The sequence below is a fragment of the Aulostomus chinensis genome, chromosome 19 (genome assembly GCF_037954235.1).
Source record: "Aulostomus chinensis isolate RoL2024-O1b breed Wild chromosome 19, RoL_Achi_v1.0, whole genome shotgun sequence".
Lineage (NCBI taxonomy): Eukaryota > Metazoa > Chordata > Actinopteri > Syngnathiformes > Aulostomidae > Aulostomus > Aulostomus chinensis.
In genome coordinates this window covers 11,453,292-11,481,047 of record NC_141338.1, presented here as the reverse complement: position 1 = coordinate 11,481,047, position 27,756 = coordinate 11,453,292, and the positions used below count along the sequence as shown (strand labels likewise).

At 41.6% G+C, this 27,756-nt stretch overlaps 1 protein-coding gene across 3 annotated transcripts; it reads right to left on the bottom strand.

Moving 5' to 3' along the window:
* Positions 1 to 3,908: 3,908 nt before the first annotated feature.
* aak1b (AP2 associated kinase 1b) lies at positions 3,909 to 27,163 on the bottom strand. Of its 3 annotated transcripts, none has more exons than XM_086188314.1 (20): positions 26,153 to 27,163; positions 25,102 to 25,220; positions 23,919 to 24,027; positions 22,462 to 22,604; positions 22,056 to 22,177; positions 21,679 to 21,760; positions 20,769 to 20,901; positions 20,506 to 20,609; positions 19,558 to 19,640; positions 19,248 to 19,408; positions 18,739 to 18,851; positions 18,136 to 18,477; positions 17,808 to 17,947; positions 17,534 to 17,718; positions 17,356 to 17,445; positions 15,085 to 15,180; positions 14,766 to 14,873; positions 14,207 to 14,377; positions 13,517 to 13,624; positions 3,909 to 6,459 (listed from the first exon to the last, which is right to left on the bottom strand). In XM_086188314.1, the coding sequence occupies exons 1-20, from the start codon at positions 26,313 to 26,315 to the stop codon at positions 5,810 to 5,812; spliced, it is 3,222 nt and encodes a 1,073-aa protein (XP_086044440.1). In that variant the 5' UTR covers positions 26,316 to 27,163; the 3' UTR covers positions 3,909 to 5,809. The 3 variants fall into 3 exon arrangements, with proteins under 3 accessions (XP_086044440.1, XP_086044441.1, XP_086044442.1); XM_086188315.1 differs by having other exon boundaries at positions 3,912 to 6,459; positions 17,356 to 17,442; positions 26,153 to 27,162; XM_086188316.1 differs by lacking the exon at positions 3,909 to 6,459 and adding an exon at positions 7,212 to 12,633 and having other exon boundaries at positions 26,153 to 27,160.
* Positions 27,164 to 27,756: the final 593 nt, after the last annotated feature.

Sequence of the window (27,756 nt, the reverse complement as noted above, 5' to 3'; positions counted from 1 at the left end):
ATTTGCCCCTCAGGAGTGGTCTCAAGAGAACAGAGCCCCCCACCCCCTCCACACCACTTCCGAAAGATCAGGAGCTGTGCAATGCCAGAAGAGCCAGAAGTGGTCTCTACAGATTCCTGGTTGCTTTGCAACAACCATACCGAACTAATGATTACCGTAAGTTATTTTGTCCTTCAGTGGAAACTAAAAGAAAACATATGGAAGTCGCAGAGATTTAAAGAGAAAATGAGCCCAGTAGTGTTGGAGATGAGCCAAAGGAGTGAAATTCCTAGCTGTATTATCTCCAATTGTCCTCCCGGTATCTTAACGATGCTGATGTCTTTGAGCGTGGCCAGCACAGACCTGTTAGCCTCAACATACACACACACACACACACACACCTCTGTTTGATTCAAAATATTTTTGATACAACATCTACACAGTCTGGCAACATACGTCGTTATGCAAAATTTGACCAATCAGGGTCAAATGTCAGAGCGTCAGGGCCATTTCTTAAAGAATGTAATATAACTTTGTTTCCTGGCAGGAGGGAATCAGTTCTCACCTGGTTTCCACGGAAGCGAGGTCTCACATGTAATTCTGCTGTGAAGCAGGAATAAACCACTCATCGATTTAAAGAAGAGCCCCTTGGTCTTTTATCTCCTGAAGCCGTGTTAAGACAAAGGGTCTTAAGGGTGGGCCCGAACAGTAGTTGAATTAATGTGCTGAGATGTAATTAGATCAGGTCAAATGCACAACTCAAAATTCTGAGTTGAATTGAATCAAATTCCCAACAAAAAAAAGATGGAAACTTCCAGAAAGTGCTAAAATTGATATTTTTAAAACTGAAAATTCAGTGGCTCCTGTTGAGTTTTTATTTAGGTTCATAAAGCAGTACTGACATACTGACCTATAAAAGTATTTCATAACTATAATACAATATAATATTAAAATCATCAGCATTTCTGTCAACATTTACATTTTCATCATGAAAACAAATCCTCAAGTCAAAAACCAGAGGAGCAAGACTTTCATCTGTAAAGCTGTCAGCAAGAAACTAATAAAATGTTACATCTTTGGCAGTGTGTGAGTCTGAGCTATTTGAGGTTTATAGGCCTGACAGACGCGACCTCTGGAAAATCAGCCTGTTTAGTAGCCAAAATGGCAGACGTCCTGGTCCTAAATGTATTTGTGCTTTTATTCTTGAACAACAGATCAGTAAAGCTCTTCTCTACCTTTCTGCTCCTCTCATGACCCAGATGCTTTATCAGCGCCGTGATAGATGTGCTGACCCTGGCACAAAAGATGTTTTTGATTCGGCTGACTCAAGCGTGTCGAAATTGATTTTGGTTTGCGGTGACAGACTCCGTTTTATCTTGGAATTACAAACACAGCTATGTCGACCTCCAGTTCACTCATCAGGATGGTGTAACACAACCCTGACTTTCCTGATGAGGAGGGAGGACCCAGAGGAGGCTCTAAAAAGGGTGGTAGAGGTACTGATCTAACTTGATAAATCAGGAAAAACTGGACATGTTCAGACTCCACTTGTGAAAATTATATATATATATATATATATATATATAACTCACATGATCAGGGTCGGGTTCTCTCTGGTACTCCAGCTTCCTCCCACAGTCCAAAGACATCAAGAGGGGACGAGGCTGATTGATACTCTAAATTGACCGTAGGTGTGACTGTGAGTGTGAATGGTTGTTCGTCTCTGTATGTTGACCCTGCGATGGACTGGCGACCTGTCCAGGGTGAACCCCGCCTCTCGCCCGTAGATGCTGGGATAGGCTCCAGCCCCCCGCGACCCTTACTAGTAAGGAATAAGCGGAAGACGACGATGGATGGATGATTAGGGTTGCCAAAACAGTTGATTTAGTTAAGTAACATATCAAAAAATGAACTAAAATAATCACCCCTTTGGCCTTTGACCACATGTTTGTGGAAACAGATGAACATTTTTGGTTCCTGTTGTTACATCCTGAGAGGTTCATTAACTCAAATTTACCAAACTGGATTGAAATGAAATAAAATATTTAAAATGTATACACAGATACAGGATAGAATGGAATAGACCATAGCCATTTAGACCAAGAACTCAGTCTGTAACAAAATTATTATCATCAGCACAAGAACACACTTCAGATCCAATGTAGATAAAAGTAATTCTCTTCAAATGCGTTCTAACTGCAGTAAAAGGCCGGTTTTTTAACATTTGACCATTAGAAAGGAGATATGTGTATAAACATACAAAGGATAAAGATTAAAAGGCATTTATGTGCTTCGTGACAACAAAGGACACTTTTTGATGCTCCATGGTAACGAAGTGATTCTGCACACAGCTCAGGGTTTTCATTATTTCATGAAGGTTGGTGACATCATCATCTCCAGAGTATCTCCACCCACCTGAGCTGCCACACTGCAGGTCATAAACATACACGGTGATCCGTGAAAAGGGAACTGCTTTTATGAAATTACTGAATGCTTTTATGAGAAATTTCACTTTCGAGAAAAGCAATAAACAGAGAGGAGATGAAGTTTAGGATAAATGTCTGATTAGAGGGTTATAAAATTGTAATCAGAAGGACAGCAGAGTGGGTACAAAGAAGCAACATGAGGTTCCCGTGTTCTTTACACATTTGATAGCAGTAGAATCTTTAGGAAATCATGTTTTGGGCATCTGTTGGCACTAAAACCCTGAAGTGCATAAAGAACATTAATTTATAAAAGCACCCGGCATGTATAATTTCCTCTTATGTCCTGACTCTTCATTTGCTTTCCAGACTTTGAAATTATGCAACAAGCTTTTGTCAGCTAACTCTTATTCTGCTCAGCTCAACCAAAATAAATCCTAAATATATTTTCCATGTGCTCTGCTTCATTTCAATTCCTTTGTCATTTGGAAATGCTTTCACAGATGCATGCAGTCCTGTGGCCAGTGAGCTCATGGAGGCGTGTTTCAGAAAAGTAGTGGCAGACGACTGAAGCAATAAAAGTAAAATCCAACAGTGATGCCATACAGTGCTGGGAGAGGCATTTACACGACTTTATTTTCACCACTGTATCCAACGGCAAGCTGTTAAAAGACTAATGGGCGAAAGGTTAATGCCAACTGTGAAACCTAAAGTTTATTTATAGGCTTTTATTTTGGCAGTTTCAGCTTTGTGTAGGCAAAAGCCACACTTTTCTAATGTCTATCATCCTGAAAATGAACCAGAAAGAATATCATTAAACTTTTTTTTTTGTTTGAGCACAATGGCCGTGCAAAGACTTTGGTGTGTGATTCTTCAACCTGTTTGAAGTGTTATCATGCCACAACAGCACAACCCATTTGCCATTCAATTAAAATATCAGTTAATGAAGTAAAAATGTGCACTAACAATCATTCACACCTCACATATAAATCATATACAGTAGCTACTTCACAGCCTCGAGCTAATCTTTCAGACCAATTAATTTCCATGTACGCACACAAAACCGGACATGTTGATTGTGACATCAGAGCAAGTGACCCGGTTCCCTCTCCTCTCTTTTTTCCCCCAAGCGCTCTCCTTGTCATCATTTCAGGAAAACAGTTCTCTTACCTAATCTAGAAAACTCCAGATACTTTTGATGATTGAAAAACAAGTGTATCATCTTTCACACACACCTATCTTACCTCTTCTTATTCCTGAAATGGAGCTTTAAGCTGCAACTCTTCTGCTTTCGCAGAGATGAAAGAAGGCCTCATGAAGCAGCAAATACTTGAAGCGCCATCTTTTTTTTCTTTTCTTTTTTTTTTCCATTTCAGCGCTGCCTGCTTTTACTTGTATAATCTTCAGAGTAACAGAAAATAAACTTTCCTTTCCCTTCAGATTTCTCAAATTTCTCCAAATTGTACAGTAAAATCACTGCGATGCATGAAGATTCTGGTTCATTTAAAATTTAGGGGACCACAAATCATCATCCACTTCAAATAAACCTCAGCGAGTTTATAAACACAGCCAAGACCTCCAGCAAACCACCGCCACCACTTCAGAAACCTGTAGATACTCCACTCTAACAAAAAGAGTCTCACAAGTGGTTAAAATCAGAGGTGAAATTAAAATATTTGGCAATGAGGCATGTGGAAACATCTGCAGGTGACATGCAGCTGGCATATACCTTGACATTTACATGGTGCTGGTAGAAGCACGTCATTACAAGTCAATTTAAAACAGATGCAGGGAAAGAAAAAAGAAAAAAGAAAGGAATCCAGAACCTGGACAGTTTGTCTGTGGAAAAACAAAACAAAAAAAAACAGAACAACACTGACTTCTCCAACCTTTAATAAAATACAAAGTATGTCACTTGTACTCTTAATATTCTGAAAATATAGACGAAAACATGCAACAAAGGCATCTTGGTTTCCAAAAACTCCTTTTCTGAGCCAGGTTACAAAGTGAAGTCCAGGATATTCGGGGTATGAGTTTTATTTGACATCTTATAACTTGTCGATGGTCCCAACATGACTGTGAACCAAAGACATGATATGTTTCATTTTAAGTACCAAAACAAGTGATAAATGAAAATTAAAAAAAAAAAAAAAAAGAACTGTGGTCCTGTAAAACTGCTGCAATTTGTGTGGAAAAAGTAACTTGTGAAAAATGATCAAGCGATAAACAGCTACAGTGAGTATGAAATATTTTAAGAGCTAAAAAAAAAAGAAAAAAGATCTCTACGTAGCACATAACTGCCCCTACTGAAAATATCCATAAACCTTTACAGTGCTTTGTTACTTGACCCTGTTAATGTGAAAGCAACAACTTTGATTTTTCCTCACTCGGCTGTGAAAAACATTTTCACATTTAATCTCTTACATTTAAACTCTTTGGCTTGCAGCTGAATACAGCATGTTTAGTACCTTTTGCAGGACTGATACTGAATACTGACTCTGCTGCGAAACTTCAGCCAAAAATGTGCACTTTTGCCTCTCAAGTACTCATAAAACAAGTGCGTTTAGCCATGCGTATTTGACTTGAAGCTAATGGTAACTAGTGGCTAACAACAGCTACAGCAACAAAACAACAACGTGGCCCAAATAAAAACCCTGTCTGCACACCGTGCATTGGAATTCACATCTTCCTTTTCCACCTGTATGCTCAGGAATATACAAACACTTTGACTGAGGGCATTTTGCTGCTGCTCGCTGTCGGCCTCCATTAGCTTCAAGCAGAGTATTCATGGCTGGCTCTTTGTACATTTTGGAATCACAAAGAAGCAATGAGAAAGGGAGGAAACATCTTTGTGAGCTCAAAACATCTGTTTGTGAGAACTTGGGAGGCAATTATTTTCGGTGTTGAAGTATCGCTTTAAAAAGGCACCATCTACCATATAAATGTAAACACCACGGTATATTACTCACTTTAAAATATAGTTACAGCAATCACTATCAAACTGAGAGGCCACTTTAAGTAAAAGCTATCACTTTTGGATACCATTGTACAAAATATGTCTGTGTATGAAGGTTTGAGTAAAACAGGCCCTTATTTTCACAAATAATCAAGAAATATGCTAAATGCTCTTTGATTACTCGATTAACAAAGTCATTTAAATGCCTTGAACAAACCCTTTTGATATCCTTAGATGATTTTCTGTCAGTCTTCCTCTTGTTCATTTTAAGACTCAAAGTGCAGCGACGTTGCGCCGTCATGTTCTGTCTGAAACTAAATCTGATGACTGAGGTAGGAAATTTAAGTCTAAGTATGTCATTGCTTAAAGGATTATTCATTCACTTTAATACCGCAGTAAAAATCTTAGGCGTGAAACTACAGTTTGAGTAACATAGCTAATATCTTCAAGATTAAGGTTTCTGCTGAGAGCATCTCGGCTGAAAAGGTGCAGCAGTGAACGGGTCCTCCAGAGATCTCCCTCCTATGGTCCAGGAGTGAAGAGGCCCCACTGCTACCGAACCCACGGCGGCCTGCTGACCCACCCTGGACACCACCCGATGCACTGCCACTGGCTGCTGGAGCAGCGGCGTCTCCGTATGCAGAAGAGGGGCTCTGATGCTGAGGGACTGAGGTGGTGACACTGGGACCGGTTGACAAGGTTTACTGGTGTGATGTGACATCAACATGTGAGGGTTGGAGGGAGATGCTTTGGAGGTTTCCTGTCTCTTTCCAAATGGCGCCTGCAGGAAAACATCCGATGGCTCGGCAGGTTGGGGAGACGCAGGAAAGGAGGAACTGTACTTGTTTTCTTTTCCTGGCGTTTTAAAAGGCGCCAGCTGGAAGACATCAGGGGACATCGCGCTGTTGGGAGACGCTGGGCGGGCAGGTATGAACTGCAGGCTGGTGGAGGGGGGCGGATGTTGCCTCTCCTCCGATAGGAGCGTGTGTTTAGCAGAGACCAATGCAGCGCTCTTCTGCTGCATCCTCTGCTGCTCCTCAGTCACCTGCACTTGAGCGCCAGCCGCTGGTGGTGGGTTGCTGTTTAGCGCCCTCTGCAGGTCTGTATGTGGAAGAGACGGGAGACTGTCAAACAACAACACTCAAGAGCTCAGATGACTCCTATGAATTTCTTCTTCACTCCACAAAATATATATTTTCTATGATTTCTATCTTGTTAAACAGTGATATTTATTTATATGGTAGGGAAAGTGGATCCAAAACAAAGATAAAAACCTGATCTCACAGTGAAAGGATTCTTGAAAATACCAAGACTTCCTAACACCACATGAGGAGAAAATGCAAAAGTTAAGGTTTATTTAACCGTTAATTTATCGTTATTCATAAATATCAGCTTCTTGACATGAAATCCATTGTTGTAAAATCGTGTTTTATGGTGTATCAGAGCAGTTAGTTTACATTTATGTGGTGAGAGGGGGCTTTTTGGTAACCCCCTTCCAGCCTGGCCTCTGATGCCTTCTCAATTTTCCATGAATTCCATCAAAAACATTGTTGCACGAGGGAATTCCCGCATCCACCACATTAAAACATCTTACTTGAGTCACAGGGTTTTTTTGTTTTGTTTATTTCTGCGGCGTCACCGTGTCATTTTAACACATTAAATACATCATCAACCATGTGGTGTTAATGAGTTGTGGTCATTCCATGCGTTTCCTGTGAGATCCGTGGTAGAAGTACTCTTTCCATCAGGATATATATATATATATATATATATATATATATATATATATATATATATATATATATATATATATATATATATATATACTCATCTATGTTCAGATGGGTTATATACAGGATACTGGATCTATGAGGCTAATCTTGATTTTTCTCTCTAGCCAAACTTTTTTTTTAAAGAACATGTTTGGCTCATTTAAATCTGGTTATTTAGATAAAACAAGGATGTTTCAAATTGACTTGTGATTTTCTTAAAAATGCTGCGATATCGATTTTTCGAATCAGAGAAACATACTGTACAGTTACAGGCTCTCAGGTAACGTTGTAAACACAGAAGAAGAAAAACTCACTTGAACAATAAGAACCAGTGAAAATGTCACCACAAAAACAAAATGGACTGAAAGTTAAATGGGGTGTGAGGCTGATTCAGTCTTACCTGATTAGAATAAACCTGCTCTCCAAGCAAAATACAACTTTGATTAGTACAACACACAATTCCACCTTTACCCTCTTAAACGATGCAGATTTTTACAAGATGAGTGCAGACACTGTGGATATCTCTGCATGCAAGTCTGACAACAAGTTAAAAATCCCTTCCAGAAATAACGAAGGACGTACACAAATGTTGCGCTTTAAATTTTTGGAATAATTTCTGCTGTTTTAACATTTCAAATAAGTATATTAACTGTTCAGAAAATTAGAATACTTTGACTGAAAGGTGGCTTTAAATATTTCACTAAATCTTAGTTGAAAATGAGAAATACCCCATATGTTATATATTACAATACATACTTATGTAGACATATACATGTTTTCCCTTTTAATGTGACATAGAGAGATCAAACATCCATTTCAACACTCAGCTACGTGTGTCTATCTTCTGTAACTTTTCTCCAACAATGAAAAAGGATATAAACTTAATTAAAACCCAACACATCAGCATTCACATTTGGATTTTATTTGCCATCCCTTTATAATTCTTTAATTATCTCACAAAAATAGAAGGAGCACACAATACCACAGCTGGGACGCAGGTTTGGGCCATAAACACGAGAGGCTTTTTTTCCAAACAAGTAATAATATCAGATCATATGGACGTCAGAGGAGAACGAGGGGCTTCTGTTTAACATCATGGACTAGAGTCTCACTACGTGCTGGGCGTTTTCTGACCAACGGTGGAGGAAGAAGAAGAAGAAGAAGCTCGGGAGTTGCATAGGTTTAAAACAGTAACTGCAAATGACTGACATGTCCAGTGGAAGAGAGAAGGATGATGAGAAACTGGCCTTCTGTTGCACATGCAGCACCTGCAGTACATCCACCCGAGACACTATGACAGAGCACCGTGGAGCTTCTAAGTAGATTTACTCTCACCGAAATATTGAAAAATAAGGTTTGGGTTTTTTTGGGGGTTGATTTTAGATTGAGAACACTTCAAAGATGTTTAAACTAGGGCTGGCAAAATAACCTCTTAATTTTGGTTAACCAATCATATAAAAAAGAATCCATCCATCCATTTTCTTCCACTTGTCCTGTTAAGGGTCGGGGGGGCTGGAGCCTATCCCAGCTGCCTTCGGGTGAGAGGCGGGTTCACCCTGGACAGGTCACCAGTCCATCACAGGGCCAACACATAGAGACAGACAACCATCCACACTCACAGTCACACCTACGGTCAATTTAGAGTATCAATCAGCCTCGTCCCCTCTTGATGTCTTTGGACTGTGGGAGGAAGCTGGAGTACCAGAGAGAACCCACACAGGAACAAGGAGAACATGCAGACTCACACAGAAAGATCCTGTGCTGGAGCCGGGACCCCGAACCTGGAACCTTCTTGCTGTGAGGCAGCAGTGCTGACCACTGCACCACCATGCCACCCTACCTGTACGCCAATGCATCGATATTAGTTTTTAAATAGAGTAATGGAAGTAACCAGTAGAGGGCAGCAGTACATCTTGGCTACTGGAAAATAAGGTAGAAGAAGAATATTTCACCCTTTGTAGTTGATCTATTCATTTACATGCGCATTGATCTATTTGAACTGAATTCTTTTTAGCATTGATATATGCTGTTATTAATGAATTTTATTATTATTTTAAATTGATTGACAGCCCTAGTTTAAACACATTATTAATTGCTATGGATCATCTCTTTTTGCTTTGCTATATCCGTGTCTTCCATGCTTTTGGCACTCCTATCATATTCTGGATTGGTGAGAAGATTCTGTACCTCTTCACCTGTTAAGGTAAGTAACTACAATTGCTAACAAAAATTACGAACGGTAGGTCGTCTCCCCGCTGGGATCACGCTGAATAATCCTACAGAAACATTTCTATTGCTGATTGTAATGAATTTTTTTCATTTCCCGAACGAGCTGACGGTCCAATCAGAGCCCCTCACACCTCACCTATCAGATCAACTCTCTAGTGGCTCTAGTGTTTTATTGTAATACACATTTCCAGCAAACCATTATGCCTCCAACTCTCCCAGAGAGAAAGAGAGAGAGAACAGGAGCAACGCAGTTTGGGATGACCTGAGAGAATTTGGCAGGGTGGGGGGAGGGGGGGGGGCTGTGCTTTCACAAGAGTTTTTAATGACAACATCGGCACTGTCGCCACCTTTGCAGCAAACAACAACACAAAAAGTAGGCTACGGTAATACACATCCAACAATTCTGACTCCACACACACGCACGCACGCACGCACGCACACGCACACACACACACACACACTGATCATAACACTGTATACCAACACACACATGAACATAACATTCAACAACACTGCCATGCTTTTTGATATGACTTCTGTGAATAAATCGGCAAAACTTTACACACACACACACACACACACACACACACTTTCATTAAAAGTTCTGCAGTGACCATGAAACGAAACAGCTTCCCAGAAAACTGTTTTCAATAAAAATATAATCCTTCATCAGTCCATGTAAACACACGTAACACTTTCCTTTTTTTGTTTGTACAAAGGAGGAAGGAGGTGGGATTGAGCCTAATCCGAACAAAGACTAGGATTATCAGATATACCTATTCATATACTGACGATTATTGAGTAGATAGATCCAAGAAAACAAAAAAACCTTCCCAACACACATAATTATTCCACAAAGAGGAATGAAATATTTATATATTATTCAGTGATTATGGTATTGAGAATCATAGATATTTTTTTTATTATAGTAGACTAATATTTATTTCATACATTCATTCTCTAACACTCTATTCATATTAACATTTATGAACAGGAAAACAATTATTAGTTTGAATATATATATATATGATATATATCTATATCTATATATATATATATATTCACAAATAAAGCCGTATGTCTTCCACAAGTAAAGCTTTATGACAGTGACTTCATATGTACATGGGAAGAATAATGCGAACATCTATTTACATAAATGAGGCGTAAACAGATGACAGGAATGTAGGGGGGGGGTTGCACAACGTGGAGTAAATGTTTGCGTTGGTCGAAAAAAAATAAGTGTGAGCAAATTAAAATCATATTAATGCAATACAGAACTGTTGCCAAAAGATTACCTGAATAGTCATAGTTGCTCTCTCAATAATAGCATCTGTATATCTACTATTTCTCTACGCGTTTGCAACCTAAGCTTGGTTTCATGCTTTGTTATCGATATGGCACACGGCTATATAAAGCGCAGTTAAATGACCCTGATTTTGCCATTTGGAATAAACTACCGGTTGCCTCAAAGTCAAAATGTAATGTATGTAAACTTGAAATGGCTCTTTGTTTTATGAGTTATTTTGTGGTCATTTTCCAGCAGTTAAGAGTTTTCTTGGTAAGCACAGTTGGGTCCCGTTCACATCAGAACTGATATAGATAGCATTTCGGTATTTTATCAATAAAAACTAAAATCTAATTTCACCTTCAGTAAAAAAAACATGATCATATTCTGCGTGTTGCTACCGTTAGCAAATCAGATATCTTGTTCTTGTTGTTGTTGTTGCCATGACCGACTTTGCACAAAAATACTACAGAGAGAGGCGAGTTTTGATAGGTGCAGCCACACTTAAGACCGCCACCTGCTCATCATTAGCCTTACAGTTGGTGACGAGGTCTCCCCTCTCTCTCTCTCACTGCGACATGCTCTCAGGTACCCACGTTTGACACTCATTCATTTGTCCTGAATCAAGTAATTACCAAGTTTGGTACCCACACCAAAAACTATTGCTCAGTCTGCTCCGGGAAGCTTTTAGTGCCCCACTCTTATTCACAGTAAACTGACTCTACTAAAATATCTTCACCTAAATTTAAAGATATGTTCTCTGACGAAGGTTCAGAGGAGTTTTCCGTGTATAGAACAGATTTGTGGTCACTTTTTCTTTCAATCAGTTCACTTTGAAAGTGAGCTGAAATCACACACGACCATCTATCTCCATCGTCTGCTAATTAACACTGTGGCCCGTCTACTTTTGCGTTATTACACTGAGGAGGATTTTTTTTCCTCGATATTGGGGCGTATCTGCGTTTGGTTTGATAGACATCAGCTGTTACAACAAGCAGCTGCATCTGTAAGTGAGCAAACAAAGTGTTGCTAAGAGGGATTTAAAGAGCAAACACACACCAGCATCTGTAGCTTTGTTTGATTGCTAATTAGTCCCTGTCGTTAACAGTGTTTTTTTTTCCCCCCACTCATGGATGTTTGCTTGGCGGCTTGTTAGCCAAGCTGAGATGCAGGACAGGACGTGTTTGTAAGCCTGAAGAAGAACTGGAAAATGTAGAGAGTCTGCAGTGACTGTCCTCTGATGAGATTTGATTTACTGTATTGAAATAAGGTTTCCAGAGCCATATTTAATAAACGTAAAACACGGGTGAGCTTTTAGGAAATCAAAACAGAATTTTCATCCGTCGGTTTCTGAATGCCCTTTACAGAGCCACAATCTATGCTGTAATACCAAAGAAAGTTCTATTCGAATTTCAGTTGGACTTCAAAAAATGTGCAAATAAATCTGTGGAGGAGAATTTCAAAAAAGGCAAACAACGACAAATTCACTTGTGCACGATAATAACTACAACCACTTATAACTATGCCTAGTGTACATTACAACAATGATCGTCTATTGTTTGCTATTAGACATAATGCAATATTGTTCAAAGGTTAATCTTTAAAAGGACCATGATGACAGTGAGCTGATGGACGATAGGTGATGCGCAGAGTTTACAACAGAGAGAAAAACGAGAGATGAGAGGTGAGTAGAAGCCAGATGATGCAATTAAGAAGGCGGAGAGGGTAGGAGTGACGAAGCAGGACGATTCTACTGGATGGACTACGATGAAGATGGCAGCCAGGGGTTGCAGGAAGCTAGCTATGACAACATTATTGATTGCTGTTATGCTATGCCACTTTATAATCCAGTGTTACAGCGTCTATGGGGAAGGGTGGGGGGGGCCGCCTACAAGTCGATGAGCTGGTCCACCAGCAGCAGGGAGCGGGCCAAGCTGGGCAAGCTGGATTCAGAGCCGCCACTGTTACTGCGCGAGTGGCCACCTGAAACTGGCCGGGGGGGGACACATGGGGTGGGAGGGGGCGAGACAAATACAGGCAAACAGAGGGGAAGAGAAGCAGAGGAGCAGGAGTCACAACAAGCAGCAGTCAAGGAGGGGAGAGAGGTCGAAGAGAGAAAGAGAATTTACCCGTTTACATATTTGCACTTCTCCCCTAAGCCACACAAGAAGACACATACCCGTCTCTCCTCTGCTAGTTAGCTTAGCACAATGAATGGTAGTGGATGGGAAGTGTTAGCATACCTATTAAAAAAAGACACAAAAAACCCCCACTTTTTTCCAGAAGACTCTTTAGTTACGTTAATACAACCGCAGTTGGACGTTATATTTGCGATGAGATTATGAGACGTTGTACTTTGGGGATCAGACACATGGCCGGCACTATTTTCTTGATAAAACTGTTGGGCACAGGGATATCACACAGCACCTCAAAGGCATCACATTATCTTTGGAAAACAAAACTAAACATTTGTTTACAACTAAAAGAACAACCACTGCTAGTAATTACAGCCGACTTTGTAAGACAGGATGAGAAGTATTACTTGTGGACCAACCAATATTGTCAACCGTTTCTATTTAATGGCTTTTGACCAAGGTATGCTAACATTTCCCATCCACTGCCATTTATTTTGCTAAGCCAACCAGCAGTTGGCAGAGAAGAGATCGATCTCTATCTTCCTGTCCGGCTCCGGGGAAATGGGCAATTGGCGTATTTCTGAAAAAGAGGTCTGTGCCTTTAACTTGAGCTGTAGAAACTGTGTTTGATAGCAATTTATTATTTAGTCAACTGGCAAACAAATTAGAGGAATCAAATAAACAGCATATTTTGTCATTCTGAAAACAACTGGACACAACCTGTGATTCAGGCTTACCTTGGGAATTCTTGCGTCCAGTGAGGGGAATGGGATCAAACTCGTCCTCCGTGCCGGCCTCTGCACTGGCTTGTTGGGGTTCAAAGTCAGATATCAGGAGAGATGAGTCTGCAGAGCATAAAAGAAAGAGTATAAAATGATTTTTTTTCCCCAGAAAAAGGGTGGATGGAATGAAGTAAAGAAAAAAGATCATTGAGGTGCATTCAGTGTATTCTAGATTAGACTGTACCTCCTTACATGTTCACGTGCCATCTCACCGAAATAAAAGTATTCCTAAAATTAGCAGCTAGTGCTCAAACATCTGCTGCTCTCCAGTGGCACAAAGATCTATTGAGGAGGTATTGTGATGTGGGGAGATCAACCGTAATTAGGATCATGCAGCTGCTGCACTGACAGACGGACTCTAATTCGAAATTGGCACTGTCAAAAAACTGTCAAATGCTTTCGTTCACCAGCCAAGCACCAAGAAGTCAACACCAGCTGTGGACGTTTCATTCAGGGACACACAGTACTGTTGTACACACGATCCAATTCAAGCGGACATTTTTGTCTGATGTTTTTTCAAAAATGTGGTAAAGATAACACATTTAGGATGGTGAATATAAAAGAAACCTCCTTGCGTAGAGGAAGTGTGAGTTGAGGGACTACATTTTCCTCGTATCACCTCACTACCCTGCCCTAGATTCCTACCTGTTTTAGGCTGTGCCGAGTCTCCAGACAAGAGACTGAAATCATCCAAAGCAGAGGCAGCGGAGGTGGGGGCAGAGGATACCGAGGAGGTGGCACTGCTCCCTGCTGGAGGGGCGGACGGGCCAGAGATCAGAGAGCAGCCAAGGAGAGAGTCGTCTGCAGTGAGGTGGTCTGGGTTGTTTCAGACCGACGAAGATTTCAGTTTAGAGATAAAAAAAACAGTGGACACAAAAATAAGCAGTGTTCTTATCAGTTACACAGCTGTAATCATTCTTATTAGCTCTTAAGAAGATTTTCCTACAATTGCTGGTAGTTCATAATCATCTGTCTTTTGTAAAACAAAACAAAAAAACATTTCTAACTGTAATATTTCAATGTGTGTCATTTATTCATAACAATCTGGAAGCTGCTGTCTTTGAAAGCAGGGATGAGGAATAACAGAATCAAACACTGGAAACAGAAGCTGCTGTCTCCTAATAGCTCTAGAGCATTGATTTGTTTTGTTTTTACAAAAAGAGGACACACACACACACACACACACACACACACACGCACACACCTTTTGCAGACTCTTCCACTGAGCCACCGAAGGGATCCGACAATGACAAAAGGTCGGGAAGCATGAGTGAGGACGTGTCAGGAGATTTCAGTCCTTCAATCAGCTTCTCTGAAGGTGGATGAAACATCAGAAAAAAATGCATAAAATACATAAACAATTTTGCTGGTATAGGTAAAAAGTTTAAGTACCATTAAATAAAATTTCTTAATTCAAAATTCCTGCTATTGGGGCACTCAAACATGGATTTCACTTTCAAACAAATGAAAAGTTGCGTTTATCTTGTTAAATGACAGAAATGAACGAACGTTGAGATGTTTACCTGGAGTGTCTGACAGTTCAAGGGTCCTGAATGGGTCAGGGACAGTCAACAGTGAGGCCTCCGAGTCCATGTCAACAATGGCTGATGGTCTCTCAACTGAGAAACAGTAAATTATCAGAACTGGGAAACCAAACATTGAGCCTACACTCTAAAACAGGAGAATGGGTTTATATGCTGCAGATTGGAGCTTGTGTAGGCATGTTGTGTTTTTTTCCCCCATCTCTACTAATCTGAGATAAGCCAGAGTGGCTCTGAGCACTTTCAGTCCAGTCGATAAACTAACATCAAATGTTATGACATAGCAATCAATGCTCACACACTTGTTTCTTGATAAAGGAGCCTACAAACCATCCGCGGCATCATTCGTCAGCTGAAGCAGCAGAACTGCCACAGCACTTTACTGCAACAGTCATTTAGATGCTGCTGACTGAACCTTTCATTTCTTCTATTTGATGCACACAAACAGGATGCATTACAAATTTCACTTCTTGGTTTACCATGACATGACTTCAACCTCTTATATACACTCACTTACTAGTTTTATAAGGCAGTATAATACAAGAGTCCTGGTGTTCCTGATGGAAAATACATTAAGGACACCTGTAAGTATGACCCAGTTCCCTTAAATAGCCTCTAAAACGACTACTATAATATATCAACACCTGTCTCACGCATATTTAATAAACCCTGAACATTAATCCTCATTAAGGGAGCACAAGTGAGTACATTAAAAATGGACTCAGCACACCAGTGAAGAATTAAAGTGAGATAAAACTTAAACATTTCCAAATTAAAGGTGCACAATGAATAATTAACTTTTATATCCACGGTGTCAAGTCACACTAATGTCCAACAACTGACGGCGGGAACAGAATCTAAATGGGTTCCAACAGGCACCAGACTGTAAACTGTCAGACATTAGCATTAGTTAGCATGCTAGTTTTTGCCAGGACTACCCACTAAGCAAGTGAGTAGATTATAACATATTATATGGCATTACAACACTAATAAAAAAAGGGATCAAATAAATATCGTATGGCAATCAATAAAAATGATGTCTGTTAACAGCAGGAACAGTATTTTGAATTGGATTCCAATTGTTAACATCTATCATTTTATCAAGAGTCAGACTAGCATGACTTAGCATGCTAGCGGGTTGAACTATTAAGCAGGTAAGAGGAGTATAATTTATTATACGGCATCAGCCAACAGTGAGGAATTTAAAAAGTTACATACAAAACCTAAATAATTCAACATTTAATCTCAGTCTGAACTACATTGCAAAAGGAAGAGGTCATATTAAGGTTAAGGTCAGGTTAAGAGTCTGGGTGTCGTCCTCGACTCCACCTTATCATTCCATACCCACATCAACAACACCATCCGGTCCGCCTACTTCCACCTCCGGAATATCAACCGTCTCCGCCCATCTCTCACTCCCAACAGTGCTGCAATCCTGGTCCACTCACTCGTCACCTCCCGTCTGGATTATTGTAACTCACTTCTTTTTGGTCTCCCACACAAACTCCTCCGTAAGCTTCAATTGGTCCAGAACGCAGCTGCCCGAATCATCACCAGAACCCCTGTCATCAGTCACATCACCCCCGTTCTACATCAACTCCACTGGCTTCCCATAAAACACCGCATTGACTACAAGATCCTCCTCCATACAATCAAAACCATCCATAACCTCGCCCCTACATACCTGTCAGACCTTCTCCACACCAACATTCCCCCCCGGTCTCTCAGGTCTTCCTCCTCCATCAGCCTCAACGTCCCCTCCTTCCGTCTAACCTCCATGGGGGCTAGAGCCTTCAGTTGCTCTGCCCCTCGCCTCTGGAACTCCCTCCCTCCTGACATCAGAAACACTGACTCCATTGACACCTTCAAAAATCATCTCAAAACTCACCTTTTTAGACAGGCGTATGGCTGAACGCCCTCTTCTGTGCTCTGCTAGAGACTTCTGTTGTTGTTGTTGTTTTAAATTGTGCATGTTTTATTTTATTTTTTTTAAACTGTTTTACGGCGACCTTGAGTGCCTTGAAAGGCGCCTTATAAATAAAATGTATTATTTATTATTTATATTATTATATTATATTCACTTTGTTTGGATTTACAGAAACTAGCGTGCTAACTCATGCTAATGTCTAACATTGATAAGATTGTAACTTTAACCCCTTATCATTGTAATTCTGTGGTTAACCTTCAAGCTATTTCAATTATTAGCTTGATTCATCAACAAGGATAGTTTAATTGAATTGTAATGTGACATACTGTTGTCTTGTGGTGCATTTTCCACACTTGTGGCCAGTAAACCTGGTATCAACTCTTCACAGGATGTCTCTGGCTCTGCGGGCAGATCTACTTAAAGAGAGAGGAAAAAAGTCCCATTAATTACTTTTTTTCTGTAACATATTCAAAATATTACAAACAAAACACAGACAAATTTTACCGTTGGACTTTTTGTCCTCAGTTTTGAGTTCGTCTGCAGCAAGGTGGGAGAAGTTGTCATCATCAAACGGGTTCCACGCAGGCTGTGTAGGAGTAGCAGCATCTGAGGCAGGAACAGCAGGTCCAGTTTTGCTTTGGACTACATCACCAACCGGCTGAGTGGCGCCTGGTTGAGATGTGAGTGTTCTGGAGAGAAATTAAGTACATTTGAACCAATATGGGGGATTGTGACAAATATTAAAAGCATGTTATATTTCATTGAAGAGAACACTTACTGGTTGAAGCATGCGTCTCCGTTCGCTCCCTGCTGTGAGGAGTCACTCACCGGCGCTCCTGCTGTGACGCTCACAGTGGCATCACTTGGAATGCGTTTGTGGCCTTGCTCCTCGGTAGTCTTTGGAGAAGCAAGGGGAGTCTGATCAAGAGAAACAAGAAGTTACAGACACATTAAAAGATGGAAGATCAGCAAGACCATCACGCCTAACATCCATCTTAGTGTCAGTCAAAAATTTTGGTCAAAGCCAAGACGAACACAACCAGAAAAGAAAAGATGAGCACCAAGCAAAAATGTACAAGCTTCAAAGTGATGGTGAGGAAGCGCACCGTCTCAGCTGCCTTTTGGCTGGTCTCAGTGGAAGTGGGCGGAGCTCTCTGTTGCTGCTCGGACAAAGACGTCTGAGCGGATGCTGGTTTGCTGGGCGAAGGCTGAGCTGCTGGCTGCTGAGCTTGGCCAACCTGCTTGCGTCGAGCTGGGCGTTGAGGAGGGGCGGGACTGGATGGAGTCTGTGCTGTCTGCTGGGGCGTAGCGCTGACCACAGAGGGAGTTGTGGCCTGTTGCTGAACTGTTGGCTGTGCTTGAGCTTGTGGCTGGACATCAGCTTTGGTGACAGGTGACACTGCTGCCGCCGCTGCCGCTGTTGTCTCTGCCCCTGCAGCTGTGGCTGGCTGCACAGGAAGAGAAATAAGAGTCTGAAGTCAGTTAAAACATCTCTGAATAGCAGAAACAATTGCATAAATGCTGGGTGGATTATTTTTCTCTCATCTTTTTATTTTTTAAATAAACTGATAGAACATAATTCTTTCTTTGGAAACATAACAAAGACATTCACTTTTGTCTTTTTTCCACCCTCATACATAATGTTTTCAATCTGCATCAGAGAGAATCAGGACTGGCTCCTTTGTTGGGTGATGTGCGTCAGTATGTACCTGTTTCTGTGCCTGGCTGACGTTGTTCTGTGACTGGATGAGCGGCAGAGCTGCCGTCTGTGCCTTCTGAGACTGGAGAGCGGCGGCTGGCTGAGACAGGTCCAGGCTGACTCCTGTGGGATGTTGGCAAAAACGCGGACAGTATGTTATCAAGAGCACGGAGATATTTTTATGCAGATGTAGAAAATTTTAAAATATTTAGCAACATAGGGGCTCAGAGCAATGTTTCACTCTGTTCACCTGCAATAAAAAGGATTAAACAGGATAATGTGAAGTAACCTGAGACTGACGGAGCAGCTTTTATCAAGAGAAACCCTTTTCCTAATCACTTCAGACCTGCGGTGAGATTGCTTTAATTTGCCTGAGTCCTGACCTGCGTACTTGATCTGTCTCTGTTGAGAATCGCAGCATTCAATGTGAAAAAGGATTAGAGGGATTCCTGCGCATCTTTGTTCATGGGGTTGGGTGTCTTTGACAGATAGGAGAATAATGACAAGTGCTGTACGTACCCACAGGCTGAGCTGCACCACCAGGGAGATTAGCCCGCTTGCGGGGGGTGAGAGCAGCAGGCTGGATGGGTAGAATGCCAGCAGCAGGCTGGGTATGGGCTGCTTTGGGCCTCTGGCGAGGGGTGATGGAGGTTTCAGTGGTGGGAATAGGATCTGTCAATCTGGCAACAAAGGAAGGATTTTCGCCTACTTGTTCTGGATCTCCATATTTATTTATTGAATATCTGGACATTTTCTGAACCCTAATGTCCTCCAAATGCAGTGCTAGTCTGACTTTGATGCTAATGCAGTGTTAGCTGACCCAGCTCACCTGGGTTTGGTCTGACTCTTCTTTGCTGCTGCCGCCTCACTGGCTTTGACTGGCTCAGGAAGTTTAGAGGGAATTGAAGAATTCTGGAAAATCGGAAGAAGACGAAAAGCTGAAAAAAAGCTACCTTGGATTTACACAAAAAGACCCCTCTCAGTAGCAACAAAGACAACATCCATCCATCTCCGTCCATCGTCATCTTCCGCTTATTCCTACACATTAAGGGTCGTGGGGGGGCTGGAGCCTATCCCAGCGTCAACGGGCGAGAGGCGGGGTTCACCCTGGACAGGTCACCAGTCCATCACAGGACCAACACATAGAGACGAACAACCATTCACACTCACAGTCACACCTACGGTCAATTTAGAGTATCAATCAGCCTTGTCCCCAATTGCATGTTTTTGGCCTGTGGGAGGAAGCCGGAGTACCAGAGAGAACCCACGCAGACACGGGGAGAACATGGAGACTCACACAGAAAGATCCCGTGCCCGAGCCGGGACTCGAACCCGGAACCTTCTTGCTGTGAGGCCACAGTGCTGACCACTGCACCACCGTGCAGCCCCAAAGACAACATATCACAGTTAAAAGCACAGTTAAAAACATGAGCTGAACTATTGACAATGAAAAGAGTTGAAGAAGAGCGGAGGAATGAAATGAATTAAAGGAGAATACAAAACATTTATATTTATGTCTGTATAAGACAAAGTAAAAGCAATTCGTAGGAATGACCCAAAAATGTAAAATATATTCCCTCGTATTGCCATGGAAAATTTCCAAGTATGACTACTCCTGGAATTTTGTAACCCTAAAAGAAAGCGATCATGGCTGATGGACAGTCGGTACGAGAAGCCACACAAGATTCCTCTGAACATTTCAATTAATTCCATTCCTGATGAAAACAGTCAAGCAAGTCCAGATAATTTATTTGACCTGGCAGCGAGACACACTGACCTTCACATTCTGAACAGGGCAAGTCCGCTGCGCTAATTTAAAAGAAAAGTAGGACACTTGGTAGATATCTGGTCTTTTGTCTGGGTCTGGCTCCAGCATGTAGCCTGAGAAAACACCAAACACAACCGAGAGATTGAGACTGGAACGACTTCAGATTTAGAAAAGTCAATAAGTAGACATTCATGTGTAAAACACTTGTGCATGCCTTTGTGCAAACAAACAAAAAAAAATGGTTGAGAACATTTATTTTTAGAGTGACTAACGAATGAGGCAGTGAAGATCATAAGAGTAGCGGGAGTTATCTGGAATGGTGAAACTGCCATCACAGATGGCCACCTGGCTTTCACCAAAGGGCAGAGTGAAGAAGCACAACTTGTACAGCAAACAGCCCAGCGCCTGGAGAAGAGAATCACATGCGTGCCCCGTCACACCAACACACCGAGAGAGGAGAGGAAGAAGAGAGGAGTAGGAGAGAAGAGGAGAGGAGAGAAACTGTAAGTCGCACAACAAAAAAACACTTCTATCTTTTCATACATGTGCACAAGACTGTATAGATTTGTTATTTTATCTTAAATATGTGATTAATTCACCTGGGGCATTTTGTCAAGTAGAGCTTTACCATAAAACATTCAATATTAGTTTAAAAAGTAAAACTAATAATGAAAACCTTGTTGTTGTTTTTTTTACAGAAATGGATGCTTGATGGTTTAGCTTCTCAAAAATCTGTGTGTTGCTCAGGGACTGCATGGATAGTGTGCACACTGTAGCTTCTGTAGTACCATCAATGTGCCTTTAACTTGTATTCCCACTGGCCAGCAGGGGGTGACTACACAGGTTGCAAAAAGAAGTCTGATTATGTAACTCAATGAGGAAAATTAGCCTTCTTTTCACTTGATTTAATAGAGCAGTAAACATCATCCTAATGAGCTTATAGTCTCAATCTCCAGTTTTAAGTCTTCTTCAGACAGCATGATCTTCATTTAGCAGATTATAGTCCCGTTTGGACTAAAACTGATGACTGAGCAGGCTTTACAAGTCATTGCCGTGCCAATCTGTAAGCACATGTATAAGCTCCACCTTCACATCCAAATATGGTGACTTCTGCAAACCAGTTCATACGGTCTATGAATGAAGTATTGCACGTCCACCACTGTTCGGATCATCTTCACTCACCCAGATATCTGCTTTTGTGGTGATAATCTTGTTGTTGTAGAGGTTCACCATCTCAGGTGCACGGTATGATAAGGTTGTGTATCTGAAACGCAGAGTTCATTGAAAGGAAACGCAAGCATAAAAACAATGTGTTTTTAAGCAATTTCAAGAGTATCTGATTCGACTTTAAATCATGCGAGGACACATGGAAATGTTTTCCCAATGCTGCGCTGAGTTATGGCCCATATGAGGAGGATCATGCAGTTAGTCTGTAAGAAAACAACTGAACTGCACTTGTGATTCTTTGAGGGAAAAACTGCTGACTGGCTTCTGTCCCGTATTAGCCGAAAGATGCCCCCCCGCACAAAAAGAAAATAACCAAAAAAGGATGCACTAACTTTTTGATCTCTTCCTCAACGGCAGCTACTCCTTCAGTCTGCGGACTCTGGAACTTGTTAGTGGCGCTGCCAAAGTCACACAGCACATAGTGTCCCTTATCGTGCAGGAGGATGTTTTCCACCTGTAGATGTACAAGAGATGGAAGATGTGGAGCTGCTCAGGTTGAGGAGACCATGACAGGAGCCATTCTGGGGTGTAAGACCATAAACACTGTGTTGTCTCACCTCATGCATCATGCACAATTCACATCAAGAATTGTGACATGCAGATTTAACTCGGTCAAAATTGCCCTGTTTAGCTTGTCGCACAACACATCAACCATATTTCTTCACTGACGTCACCTTAGCAATCGAAAGGCTAAATGTCTTGGCCTACAGCAGAGCATAAGCGGTGTAAATGTGTCACCTTAAGGTCTCGGTGGACGATGGGCGTCTTGCGCTGGTGCAGGCGAGAGACAGCTTCACAGGTGTCACAGAAGATCTGTAGCACCTCCGCTTCAGTGAATCCAGTCTGCAGCCGTTGATTCATCAAATTAACAACCTGGCCTCCTGTAGAAATACAATCACAGGAAAACTTTAGACAAGAAAACTCATGTTACTGAACACAGACAACTGTTGCTAACACTATTTTGCCCCTTCAGTCAACACAAACCCACATATTTATCTGCTCAATCAAAAGCAATTTGATTGTGTAAATTAATATTAGATTCTTGGGGAAAGAAATAAAATGTCGAGGTTGACTCACAGACTAACGGTACAGCTGTCTGTGTTGGGCGTTCTCGCCTGAGTCCGGTCTGTTGCACTGACTGAACGCATGACAGACAAGAGTCACAGGATGTCACTTGCTAATTTGATGAGTGAATGTAGGTCAGGAGTGATGGAGAATTCACAAGTTAGCAAACTTCTCTGCAGCAGATGCAGAGAGAGAGAGACAGAGAGCCCATCCTCTTGATACAATCCCTCAACATCCCGATATGTTGTGGTTTTCTACGGGAACAGAAACGCTGTCTTGCTAGGTGAGTTCATCAGTTGGTTGTGTTCCCAGAGTATCTAATGGCAAAGAGTGAAGGTTTGCAAGTTGCATTTTCTTTGTCCAACTCATTATTCCGAATTCCCTCTTTTCACTTTGAGGCTTAAATGCCACTGAACATCTGCTCTGAAGTTTCTGGGCGTTTGAAGTTTCTCTGCTGTGCTGGCTTCTGATTGGCCACTTCCTTGACTGCCTTTATCACTAAAACTGGAAATGCAGCACAGCATAGTAGCTGTTTCGTGACACCTACCAGATCGGAGTTGCACAATTTGTACTGTATCTCCAATCCACTGGAACTGGAATATCGATATCATGTCAGGAAAAAAAGTATTGCGATATAGAAACTTGTTCCCACCCCTAGTGCATGTTAAGTATTGACAGTGTTTGATTAAACTTTCTTTTTTTTAACTTCGCACTTCACACTCAGATTACAGCCCAGAGAACTCAAAAGAGAGGTCAGCAGAGGTCCTTAGACTAAGTTTTACAGCGTATGTGACTTTTCTTTTCTACTGTGTGTGGATGCAGATCATGTGTTTATCCTAAAAAAAAAAAAAATTGTTTGGCTCCAATAGGATTGTTGTGTCCTCCCGTGGTCAAAACACAGATATTAAATTAGATTCCAGCCTGTGTTTCATAAGTAGGAATATTTGAACATTAGTTTTAGTGTGAACAGCTCCAGTGTGTGTGCAATAACTGTTCAGGTTCATTGTGTGCTCTTTTTGTGTTACAGTTCGGTAGCACAACCTCTCTGGACCAGCCGCCAAAAAACCCAAATTCTTTCAGTGATTACTGCATATTATTGTTGCCACACCCGTTTCCTCCTCAGAGCTCACCCTTGCAGTAGTCCATGAGGATGAGAACCTCCCACACATCCCTTGATCCCATGGCTGTGATACTGGAGTCCAGGTAACCCACAATGTTCTTGTGACCAACAAGGTCTTTCTACAAGACCAGAGACAAACATGACAGTCTTACTAAAACACTCAGACACAATATGATTTTAGACATGAGGGGAAATATATCAACAACTTGTTGCAATGAGTAATAAAGGATTATATATATATATATATATATAGATATATATATAGAATATTGACAAATGCCGCAGTGTCAGGGTCAAATATGTGCAACAATCTATTCGAGTCTAACATGACATGCTGTGGGAGGCCATCGCCTACAGAGGGCGCTGTAGAGGTGCGCTGATATCAGAAATCTATTAGGTAATGAGAAATGTCAAGTACTGCAGCTGGGGAAAAGCCCTGGTGTGTGTGTGTGTGTGTGTGTGTGTGTGTGTGTGTGTGTGTGTGTGTGTGTGTGTGTGTGTGTGCAAGAGAGAGAGAGAGAGAGAGAGAGAGAGAAAGACTGAGAGGTGAGGAAAAACTTTGTAAGATGAAGAAAAATGACAACATAAACCAAGGCCCATAAACGACAACAATGCATTAAGACTTCAGCATCCAAGACTCCTAACAACCACACGATCAAAAGACAAAATATACACAGTTCTCTTCTGTCAATAAGAGAACAATAACAGGGACTTCACCACCATATTTTAATAAAGATTGGATCCCTATTTACAATAAATTTGTAAAAGATATGTGGCATGCACACAATCATCTTCAAGCTTTAATTTTGTGTAAAACAACCACTCATACATTTGTCAAAACTTGCATGAGATGCACAGCCGGTATTGGTATTTTTTGTGCAGCAATTATAGTCTTTAAACACGTGCAGATGCGAATAATCCTTACGACTCATGTTACAATACATCTCAGGGGAGGAGAGCCGAGCATGCAAGACAATACTGTGAAAACATAAACATTGCACACCATGTACCAGATGAATAAACACAGTGGAACCATCCAAAACATGCTGCTGCAGGCTGTGTCTTCTTAGCGAGTCTGGACAGAACGGAACATCTCTCATTGGAGGATTTCTAGGAAATTAACAGCCATTTTCTACCTCCTTCAAACTCTCACACCGCTCACTGAAGAGAAATGTTAAATCTCAGCGACTCACCATGATTTGAATCTCGCATTTGCACACCTGCAGATCGTGCTCATTGTTGACATACATCCTCTTCAGGGCGCAGCGCACTCCTTGATTTGTTCGCACGAGGAACACGATTGCAAAACCACCTGCAGGGTTGAGGAGGAGACTTCATTAAACTGTTGTCGTCAGAAACTGCAGTTAATTTGGTAGTTAGACAGATAAAGAACTGAGCAAATCCAGAACAGCCATGCTATTTAACAACAAGTAAACTGTTCAGGTTGAAATCTGGCATTAAACCAAAATACTTATCGCTGCATCATGATCTTAATGTGCACATATAGCTTTAAATCAATAGAAATGACCAGGACAAACACCAAATGGTGAAGCCTTATAGTGTTATACATTAGTCATGTCATTGCTGCAGGGTTTACACAGAGGCCTACATGGAGGCCTTACCATCTGGTGCAGCTCAGACCACAAATTCATTCTGCAGTTTAGTTGAGATTGTCATCTATTTCAGGCCGATACTGCATCCTCAACCTGATGTGTGAAATCGAATTACATGGCACCCTTGCGCTAGAAATCTGCATCTGTGAGTAGTTTAAGGGTTAGCAACCACTTTAGATGCACGTTATTGAATATTTTGACCAGGTGACTTGTTTAACACATTTAGAACAAGGCAACTCTAGTTCTAGGCATATTGTCATGGAATTATTCAGTAATACATTATTAAAGCCCTCCATTCATTCACTTCAAAAGGCATAAAATAACTGCTCCGACCGTCCAGCGGCAGGTCGTGTATCCATTCCCTTCTGAATCACTTCTGAATCACAGAGCATCTAACAGGAAACAGCTGCTGAGAGAGAGCAATAGGCCTCTCTTCTGAATCCAGGGTAGATGCAAAGCTTCATCATTATTGTAGTAGTGGCATAAGGTCTGAGCATGTGGGACACACACACACACACACACACACACACACACACACACACACACACACACACACACACACACACACCACATGGAAGAAAAGGGGATGAACACAAAAGGGTGTCACTTCGCAGGTGCAAGCCCTTCTCACCTTCAGCAATGATCTCCTCAACAGTGACTTGGTGTCGGCCAACAGTGAAGGCTCGTCCGATGAAATTGCCCCCTGCATGACTGGACCCAGAGCTGCCACCTCCTCCTCCAGAACCAGGCCCGGAGCTCACCAACTCCCGGCGAGAATCAAAGAACTTCCTCATGTTGTCCAAAGGACAGGAGGGCTTCGATCACAAGACGAAAATGTGCACTGGATGCGTGCACTTACAGATGATACAGGTCGGCTCCTAAGGCAGTCTTTTATTGAAGCCTCAAAACATGCAGTGTTGTCCGTCACTTATGATGAAACAAGCCAGATTTTTTTTTTTTGTGGCAAATTTCCCATTTGCCAGTTGGTTTTAGCTAGAGCGGCTGCGAGTCTTGCGACTAGCTGTTATATAAGTGAATTACACCACCCAGGAGGCTATAGCATCTCTGGATAAAGCATTTCTTTAGCTACCCATCCAGCTGTTCATGCTCGGTCGCTGCTGAAGATAACATTAGGGACTTCTCCATCTCTTCCAAGCTAGCTAGATGCTAGCTACTTACGCGCTATGACATTTCGTGTAAGGTTATCCAGGTTATCCTGAGAAGATAATGTCTTCCAGTGCGATGTAGTATCCGTAACTTGTGAGATAGCGACAAATCTTCCCATCATCACTCAAGAGGTGTCGCCGTTTGATGCCACATAGCTGCGCGTTTAGCTATTTATCAGATCAACTTACAATAAAACTATTATTTTGGTTAGCTAACGCAGTAGCACGTATCTGCCTTTCGTCACCAAAAACAGCCGCAGAGTCGACGGTGCTTCCGTCTGCTGTAAATGTCGCTGCGAATATGAAACCACAGAATTTGACATCCACACCAATACTGGACCGAGGTTTCATCCCCGCAGCCTCAATTTCTGCAACACAGCAATCTCTGGCTCCCAGCGATATCGCAACATCCTAGCTGTTGCTGTTGAAGGCGCGGAGAGGACCGTGGGTAGTGTAGTTCATAGCGCAGCTGCAGCTTCCCCTCCCCCTCGGGGATGTGGTCATATGATACGTTCAATTAGCGTCGCTTATTCCACTAACGAACAGTGGAAAATGAGCCCCCATTAAATCGCTCACTGTATCAACAGCTGATACCCCCGTAGAGGAGATGTCCATGTTTTAGTGTCAAGAGGGTTAATTTTGTTGCTTTGTATAATTGTTTCAATTCAATGATTTCAGATTTTAGTGTTTAAGAGTACTGTGTGTGCCTCAATGTATTTGTGTCGTTGGGGTGCAGCTGGGACTGGAGTTGTCTATGCATCACCCTGTGTGTAGCATTTAGAGACACACGTTATTGTTCTTAATGTTACTGTTAATAAATGTTTTAGGGGCGAGGATCGCAAGCCAAACTGTGAGTTCGACTTTCCGATATTTCTTGAACCCATGCTCCCCACGGCACAATTAAACAAAAGTGTTAATCCACTCAATATAAAAGTTGTTTGAGTGTTAGCATTTGACTTCGCGTGTCTCACTACACGGTTTTAAAAATAAAACAAAAAACAAACAAACAAACGAATAAATACCAACGTTTCTGCAACTGACCATTAAAATTAGCATGAATTCCCTAGTT

Bases quoted from the DNA above. Each gene is read 5' to 3' on its own strand.
- aak1b (XM_086188314.1), bottom strand. From the start codon at position 26,315: ATGAGGAAGTTCTTTGATTCTCGCCGGGAGTTGGTGAGCTCCGGGCCT. The intron at 24,028-25,101 runs GTGAGTCGCTGA...CTGGTCTTGTAG, and splicing joins AATGCGAGATTCAAATCATG to AAAGACCTTGTTGGTCACAA. The intron at 20,902-21,678 runs GTGAGTGAAGAT...TCTCTTCTCCAG, and splicing joins CCACAAAAGCAGATATCTGG to GCGCTGGGCTGTTTGCTGTA.